At 50.1% G+C, this 9,285-nt stretch overlaps 1 protein-coding gene across 1 annotated transcript; it reads right to left on the reverse strand.

Annotated features, from left to right (window-relative positions):
• Window positions 1-4,257: 4,257 nt before the first annotated feature.
• On the reverse strand, window positions 4,258-8,748 carry TMEM88B (transmembrane protein 88B). Its single transcript, XM_003212230.4, has 2 exons — window positions 8,479-8,748; window positions 4,258-6,698 (listed from the first exon to the last, which is right to left on the reverse strand). Exons 1-2 carry the CDS (start codon window positions 8,746-8,748, stop codon window positions 6,429-6,431), a joined length of 540 nt encoding a protein of 179 aa, XP_003212278.1. The 3' UTR covers window positions 4,258-6,428.
• Window positions 8,749-9,285: the final 537 nt, after the last annotated feature.

Here is a 9,285-nt window from a genome sequence, read left to right on the forward strand (position 1 = left end):
TTCCAGACCTCTAAGCATCTGTAGCACAGCTGAGACCAGAAAGCAAATGCAGAAATGCAAGGAGATAAGGACGCTCACACAGGAGATAAGGTGCTGCGAGTGGAAGGATTGTTTACTTCTCAGTGACAGCAGACAGAGCTTTGGGGGTGAGCCAGGAAGGAGATGGAAAGGGATCCAGGCTGAAAAGAGGTTTCTGCACGGAAGGGCTGGAAGCCAGCATGGAGCCAAGGTAACCACAGCGAAAATAGAAACCAAAAGGCCATTAAAGCTGAACAAAGTAAAAGATGCAAGGTAGCAGAAAGTCAGAGCAGCAAAGGAGGCAGGTGGATCAGCCATCAGAGGAGGCTCTTCAGCTGTCCCCATAAGGCAGGCAGACCCCAGCCCTACTCCCAGCTGGTGCCAAAGCAGCCTGGGTGCGTGAGCAGCCAGAACGCAGCACAGATTTGTGGCCTTCAGCAGCAAGAGGTTTGTGTCTGGGAGGAAGTCTGCTCCCCTGACTGCTATTTTTACCCCTGCTCATCTGGTTAAGGGTCAGGGCTTGGTTTCCTCAGCTCTCAACTGCGTGCTTAGGATACAATGAGCACAGGCATGATCGAAAGGAGGCTGCTGAAAGCACAGTGATGAACCAGAGAGTGCTACTTCTTCCTGCTTCCCAGCCTGCCTCTTTATGTGTTGTTTTTTTTTCTTTGCTTCTTATCTCTCCTTGTGTTTTGTGCAAGCCATTGAAAAGCAAGTCCAGCCCTGCACATCCTGTCTGCTCCATCCAAGGGGGCAAAGCACATCGGGCTCACTGTGTGACCCAGTGGTGCTCCCAGTGCTTTGCTGAGCATCCCTCTGCAAGCACAGGGACACACACTGCAGCCAATTGTGTTCCCATGCTTCATTCTGCAATCACAGGTCTCCCTTCCCACTCGCTCCTTCAGCCCTCAGCTTTGTCAGCCCCATCTCCTTGCGGTTTTCACTGTGTATTATCTACTAGCATCCTCCCAGGGCAAGTTCTCACACCTTTACAGCCACTGGAGACAGACACGGGGGGGTGTGGGGGGAGCTCTTATCTGGGTATCTATTGGCACCGACAATCCCTGCAGCTGCCAGCCCGTGCGGATGGGCAGAGCAGTCACTAACATGTTGGTGGGATTGCAACACTCCCCAGAGGCTCTAACATACGTAGCCGCCTGCTTGGTGCCACACAGATAAAAATGTGATGACAAAAGGGTAATTTTAGCGCATTGTTGAAATATTAACCCTACTGATGAGGATGAGCTGGAGCAGATCTGTGCTTCCAGGTGAGCAGGAGGAACAACCTGTGCTCAGCACCACGTCTGCTGTTATGAGGTCGCAGAGGCAGCATCTGTGCATGGCTTGCTGTGTGGCTGGGCACCTCCTGCAGCTCCTGAAGGCTGGAGAATGCAGGGAATGAGCTCAGCAAGCACTTTTAGGGTCAGAACCCAAGTGACATGCTGAGCCCAGGCTTAGACTGAGGCCATGTGAGAACTTTGCGGGCTCACAGTCAGGATGTAAAGCACCACAGAGTCCATCCACTACCTTCCATGTGCTTTGTGTGCAGCAAACCCAAAAACACATCCCCGGGAGGCTCCAGTTTTCCTGCTTTCCTGCAGAATCCCTTACAAAGCTCCCCCTGGCACTGCCAGGGGAGCTGCAGAACAAGTCTGCGTTGTTCCTGGGTGCCTGAGCTGGGGGGAGAACAAGGGAAGGGGGGAGAAGAAAACACAAATGCTGACCTTCTCCAGCCGTGCTGAATGCTCTGGGCTTGTCATGGTCTGTACATAATCCCTTGTCTCCATGCATAGGGTTAGGATTTAGGGAGCTAGGCTTTTATTCCTCAAGCAGAAAAACAGCAACACTGAGTTACATGGGGCAATATTTGCTGGCGTCTGTTCCCCAAAGCAAAGCTTTGCTTCTCAGAAACTCTTGTGTTGGTGATGCCCAGGTACCCCTCTTTGTCAGGACTGCCAGCTGTAGAGTGAAATCTTGCTTCCCGGCCTTGAAACAATGCTGCTCTCCACTTCTCTTTCAGTTGGTGCTTTTTCCCCTGCAGACCTCTGAGTGATTGAGAGGTTTTTCTGGACAGCAGTCTCTAGCTCTGAAAGAGGACTGTGAAGTAGTTAGCAGCATATCTGCCACGCTCACCCTTCCAGCCATTCTGTGCTACTATTGATTCTGAGGGCTACGTAATTTATTTATTTTCATATTCTTCTGCAGCTCTTCCACAAAGAGCCCTTCAGCAACGCGTGCCTGACAGATGGCCTCAGAGCTCTGCTGTGTTTAAGCAGCTCTGCGTGCCCAGAGGCGCATTTAAACACACACAGCTTCCCAACTGCCTCCCACTGCTCACTGCCACATAAGGGACTGGTTTGCAGGGCACACTGGTGCTGGGACAGCTGGGTTACATCACTTCTTGCTTCCTTACCTGCACAGCAGCTTCCATCAGAGCCCAGGGACCTTCCTCAGGATAAGGGTGCAGCATGACCTGTGCTGCAGGATCAGCTTGCTGGGTGCAAACCCTTGGCAGGCACCTACTGCTTAGTTGCTCCTTAATTGTTTCCATTCATTCAGAGTTTTCCCAAGCTGGAAATCATCACTGGTGACCAGTTAGCTCCAAGACAGAGGAGGGTGTTTCAGGAGGACAATGGACATTTCCCTGAAGACGCTCAAGTTACCGTTAAGCAGTCAGAAATACAAATAAAGAGAGCAAAAGAAGCTGTCCAGCATATATATGTCAGTGGAATTGTATTACCACGCAGATCCCTGCCAAGTTAGCCTACAGAGTTACTTAGGAGATCAGGAGAATGAGGCACATGGAGTCCATCTGGCAGAGATGACACTGAGAGTGATGCCCTGAGCTCTTGGCAATGCACTGCAGCTCTGCCAGGAGCAGCTGAGCCCTGCTGGGTACCAGTGCCAGCGATTCCCATTGGATCTGGTTCTCAGTGACCAGAGCCATGCCTGTGTGATTGGGATTTGTTCTTTATTTTATATCTTTGAGCTTATTCATCCCTGACCCTTACACTCTGAATAAATCAGAGAATGGGAATTAAGGAACTGCATGACAGAAGCAGCTCTTCCTCCTGCCACTTGTGGAAGCTGTTAGCATTCACTTCTGTCATATTAAATCCACATGTAATTTGTACATGAAGCTTCTATAAGCGCTCACACACAGCAGGATGGTTTAGGATGCAGAACAGAGACGATCTGCCCAGCACTGTGGGGCTGTACGGACTGGAGCAGCACTTCCTCACAAGGGGAAACTTCCACAGAAAAAGAGCTTCCTTCATCTCTCCCTGGTTCATCCATCTGTCAGTATGGATCCCACCAGTAATTTGGTACAGAACATTGTCGGCAGCCTGCAAGCACCCTTGGTGTGTTGTTACATTTGTGAAGAATGAGCCTACTTGCTGTGATGGCTCCATTCCTTTGGATTTTATTTTTCTGTCCCTTCTGTTAGCAATCAAATCGTGGTTTTGCTGTTTTCCTGCTTTCCACGTTGCACTCCACAAACACCCCCCAAAGCACCCATTGCAGCAGCAGCAGGACTACATTCTCACTTTCAAACAAACTTGGGAGTGGGGAACCCAAGCCAAAGATGCCCAAATTCCCCCTAGACAGAGCATTCCAGAAACCTCAGCATTGCTGAGCCACAATCCTCACACCATCCTCATCCTCACCCCAAAACCCTACGGGTACAAAGCAGCACAGCCAGACTCCCAGATCCCAGGTGCTGCTGCCCATCCCCTGGCTTTCTCTACTGCTTTTCTCCCATAACCAGCTGCAAACACGAATGCAGGGAAAGGTAAAAGCTCTCCCATGAAGGCGTCATGGAGCAGAGCTGGACCAGGTGATGCACAGCAGCATTTCTGAAATATTAGCCCCATTTCAGCACGAGTTGGGTTATTAATGTTTTCTCTCTTTCTCTTCACCTTCACAGGATGAGAACTCACAGTTATACTGTGCTCATAGCTACCTGCCATAAATCTGGCACAAAGCAGCTGTCGCCTGTGATTCATGCTGGGGATATATCCAGCTCAAGGTAAGCTGCCTGCTTGGCACTCACTGTCGGTACCTTCAGCTCTTTCTGGGTAATTTTTTTTTTTTATCTTGGAAATTCACACTGCGAAAATGAATACTCCTGGCTCAAAACCCTTGTAGCCTCTTATCAGACCAGAGGCTTGATTAAAAAAAAAAAAAGAAAAAGAAAAAAAGAAAATTGCCTTCCTCTTCAGAAGGATGCCAGGCTCAGCTGTGCTGAACTCTGTAACAAAGCCCATGTGAGGGTTTGAGGAGCACACACACACAGCACACACAGCAGCCTCCTGCAGCATCTGCAGGCGCAGTCCCCAGCTGGCACAGCTGCCCCAAGGCAGAGAACATCAAGGGTGCCTCTGTTCTAAAGACAGAGATCTCAGGGCTGCAGCCTCACTGCTGTACTGTAGTCATGTTTTGCTGCACCAGGGCATCCCTGAGGTAGAGTTTACCCCGAGATCTGCTGGGATGCAGAGAAGTGACTCCAGCTCCAGCTGACAGCAGAACACAGGTGTTTCTTCCTTTATAGTCCAGGGAGTTCTCTGATGCAGATACACCGTATGATATTCTGCAGGATGCCCTACAAACCATATGGAGCTGGGTAAGGGGACTTCCAGCAAAGTTATTGGTCAGATTCTGCACCTTGGGAAGTGATTTCAGGTCGCAAGTCAGACCAGGAAAAGAGCAAGACAAGTTAGTCTGTGCTCCCACCCTGCAAAGTCCTGTAACAATGGAAAAAGCCTTAAAATGCAAAAATCCCTGCTCCTCCAACCATTCAGGCTATGGGCTGGAACAGTCTTGTTCACTCAGTACACAGAAGCATTCAGCAGTAATTTGAACTGTAAATGAGACATATCAGACCAGTTTCACCTGCAGCGCTGTGAAAGTGATTTAGCTGAGACTGGTTTGCTTCAGCTGCCAGAATGGGCTAAATGGTGACAAGGGCTGGCAGAACACTCAGTTGTACATTTGGAGGGAGCCAGCAAAGCTGATATATTACACTGCTGGAGCTCTGCTGGAGTCCAGAGTTCAGCCTCTTACCATCACAAAACAACACAATGGCCAAAGTCCCAACCAATGGCTCTAACTGCTCAAAGCTCCAGCTTTGATTCACATCCAGCTTTCCCTGTCCCCATCTGTTTGGTGGCTGGGCTGAGTACCAGCCCATGCTACAATCCAATCCATTTTCATCTGTAGCCATCACTGATTATTTGAGGATAGAACAAGAGTTTGCAATGGGCTGCAGCCAGCTGGTTCTGGTGCAGCCTGTACTATGAGACAGAACAGAAACTCCTCCAATGGAGATTCGGCATGATCTTTATTCACACATAGCACTTGCAGTGGCAATAGTTGGCAGATAGGAAGAGCAGCGGGGGGAGCACGGAGCTTGCAGCAGTCAGCAGCACACAGCCCCACTGATGTCGTGCCTGAACCCATGGAGGCTTAAAGGAAAGCATCACAACACAGCTGGGGATGACCTCTGGAGATCATCTGGTCCAAACCTACTCCAGCAGGACCACCTGGAGCATCACACACTTACACCCAGCTGCCATACCTTCTCACATCCACTCCGCATTGTGCAGCACTTATGCTACATCCAGGTGTCTCAGAACAAGGCACTGTCTCTGAAATCTGTTACCCAGCCCTGGAAGAGCCTGCAGTGACCGTGAGGCCACTGGGGATCTCCAGCTCGTCCTGCGAGGAGCCTTAAAACGGAGCTGAACAAAACCACAGCAAAGGACAAAGAGTGATTTGCAGGTTAATACCCACCAGCTATCACCAGACAAGCACACTTCAGATCAGCAGCTGGAGGAGGACAGACCCAAAGAACAGTGCGTATATCTGCAGCCAGCCCAACAACCTGGCTCGGGGACAGGAAAACAAGCATAGCACTGCTATAGGCTATGGGAAAGAGGGGTTGTTAACTGGGGAAGGACATCTGGTGCGTAGGGACTCTGCAGATCTCCAGCACTGCAGAAGCAGTGACCTACAGAGGTTGGGGCTGCCCAGCACCGAGGGAAACTCCAGCTGCTTCCTTATGGCTGGATGCTTCCCCAGCAGCAGCCAAACCCAAGGAGACCTCTGTGACCATGCTGTCAAGACTGGAAATAGAGCTGCCATGAGCACAGCAGGTCCTGGAGGAGTTCCCATTTCTGCTGCACGTTGTCTTTAACACCAAGGAGCTGCACTGACAATCTCTCCCTGGTGGTGGGCAGCAATCTACTATGTTATAGACAAAGCTATAGGAGGCTATAGGAGGTGGCTCATGAACACTCCTCTTGCTCACAGCGAGCACTGCTCCGCAGAGGTCTCAGGGTGATGCTGGGAGGCAGCGGGGAGGGTCAGGATAGGGAGAAGGGCACGCTGGGTGGGATGGGGCCTCTGTCTCAGACCCAGGCCTTGACACGGGGGCTGCAGCCCCTGGCACAGCCGCACAGACCGCCCTCCTCATACCAGCGCCACTTCACGCCCTTGTACAGGGCCCGGCTGCACGGCTGGAAGCACATGAGGAGGCGAAGGCGCCTGGCCAGGCTGCAGTAGGTGGCCATGGCCACCACGATGAGGGGCGACATGATGACGAAGCCCAGGATGATGAGGGCCGAGGAGCTGTTGTCATCCAGGATGGTTCTGCAGTAGCGGGCAGTGGAGTGCAGCACCTGTGGGAACACGGAGTTTTGTCACAGAGCAGCTGGTGGATAGGGGCAGGGCCAAAGCAGCCCTGAGTTTCAGTGCCTTCCCACTGAGGCACGGCTGCTCTTCCCTCTGCAGTCCTCAAGCGACATGATATGACTGACAACACTTTAATCAGGCTTTCAATTACTCAGGCATCGCCGTGAGACAAGAGTGCCACACTGCTCCTGAAGCAGGAAACCATCTTTATTAAGTTATCCATAATAGCACGCCTTAGCATTTGATATCTGGGCACCAAATAAAAAGGCCTCCTGCTGCTGCACCGACGTGGGTGGCACAACATGCTGGCAATTACAGCTAAGTAAATAAAATGCAGCAGAAATGTTGGGTCCTGCAGACAGATTGGTGGGCTGCAGATTCCCAAGCCTACTTTGTGCTCCATCTTCTACACACCACATATTGTACTTATTTGGATCTCTCAGCACTTCAATACCTGCCGAGAGGTCCTGCTCACATCATGCTGCTGTAGGGCACTCAGCACAGCGCTGGTTCTGGGGCTTACAGCCCTGCTTTCCTGCTGGCAGCAGCAGCATGAGGCCAAGGCACTCACTGGGTCTGTGCTAACAAATGACATGGGCAGCCCTCATCCCCCCTCCCAGCCTCCTGTCTTTTCTCTATATGCTTTCTGCAGTAGAAGCAGCACAATCACATTCAAAAAAATAAATAAATCCATCTAATGGCCCTGCAGTGCAGAAATCAGCCGCTGGCTATGAGGAAGGCAGAGAACAGCAATAGCCTGAGGACAAAGGGCTGCTCTCGTCAAGCTATCCTGCAGCATTCCCCATCTACCTCTATTAAAAGATGAGTCTGAGTTAAAAGATTCCTTGCAGCTAACAGCAGTTGCTTTCAGGACTGATGTACTCTGCTTTACTCAAAAACCTTTTGCTGCTCCTCAGAGCCCAAAGCCATCAAGCAGAGCCCTGCATGTACAAGGGGTAGTTTAGGATCTTCCAAGGCCAATGATCCCAACTGTCTCTTTGCAAAGACCGAGGGTCTGTGTGCTGACACATTACCTCTCACTCCAGGATCTGCTCACTCAGAGTCCCAAGGACTTGGCTGACTAGATGGGATGCACAGACTTCATTAAGAAGGAAGGAAAAAAAACTTCTCCTTTTATGTTTCTCAGGTAAATATATCATTTTGAGAAGATTCAAAGTCTTCCCTTTGTTCCAATTTTGTGGAATGGGGTGGCCAATAGCATATATTTTTGGAGCCTGTTCTCTCTCCTGGGAGGAAATATTGCAGGGTTTGTTTTTTCCCTCCCCAAAGCAGGAAGAGAGCCCTCCTAACTCTGGGTAACCTGCAGGAGAAACCAGATTGAGCTGCTCTAAGAGCTACTGCTGGTGAGGAAAACAGGGAAATTGTTTCTTGCCATACACTTAATCAACAGATTCCAAACATATTTATGGAAACATAAGAGGAAATTCATAGGTATTCTTGGAATAATGAAATTCAGAGGATAGCAAAGGCATGGAGCAGGCACAGCCAGAGCCCTTCCTGATCAAGCAAACACATTGGTTACCAGTGAGAAACTGTACAGAAACATCTGAATATGTAGACAGGCATAAGAGGGATTACAGATTCTGCTAGGCTTTATTAATGCTGAATTATTTTTTAGGAAGATCAAATATGTCAATCACTGTGGAAAGGTTACTTAAATGGAAAGCAGCAAACACCACCAGAGCTCTTTTGCCCTTTAGTTTTCCCTATTCAAACTTCCATTCCAAATGGAGCAAACTTACTTACCCGAGAATGGCACTGGAAGCCAAAGTAAACGACCACAATGGTGGGAAGCAACATGATGGTGAAGATAACAAGCATCAGGAGCAAGTTGATGAAAAAGACTAAGAGGTTCATGGTGGCTATCAGCAGAGCCCATGCCCAGCAGCCGCAGGTGCTCCGTGGCTCCCTGGGAAGGAGCTGGTCATCCATGTCATACGGTGGGAGGCTGGGATGCATCTTAGACTTGGCCAAGAGGCTTTCTCCTGCTAAGTCCTCTGTCTCCTGGTCAGCCATGTTGCAAGAATGCTGCTGATCAAACCCAAACCTTTTTCAAAGTGGTTTCTTTTATTTTGGCCTCAGATCTGCCTAGGCTTTTCCTAGCTCTTGCACATATGGACAAGAACACAGCCAGAGAGCGTAATGGAGCAAGGAAGGAATGGCCTTTTGGCCACCTGCTTTCCCAGGACAAATTGTTCCTTCTTAGGTTGTTTTCCAGTAGTGTCCTGATCTCAGTTTTAAGGCAGCTTGGCAACAGCTATAGTTCTGCTTTCGAATCCATGGCACCCCTGAATTCCTGTTGTTCTTTCCAAGAGCACGACTCCCAGAGGTCCCCAGCAATTGCTCTCAGCTTTGATAGGTAGCTCGGTTCAGGAGGGCACCTGGCTTCATCCTCCTCCTCCAACTCTGAGCACCGCTGTTTGCCAGCAACACCAGCACCTCCAGACAGGTCGTCGACTTTAAATCACCTTTCCGTGCTTCTCATCCCGTACCCATGGAAATATTCCTTCTCAACTCTCATCCAAACGAAGTGCCCAGGGATGATAATGAAGC

The sequence above is a fragment of the Meleagris gallopavo genome, chromosome 23 (genome assembly GCF_000146605.3).
Source record: "Meleagris gallopavo isolate NT-WF06-2002-E0010 breed Aviagen turkey brand Nicholas breeding stock chromosome 23, Turkey_5.1, whole genome shotgun sequence".
Lineage (NCBI taxonomy): Eukaryota > Metazoa > Chordata > Aves > Galliformes > Phasianidae > Meleagris > Meleagris gallopavo.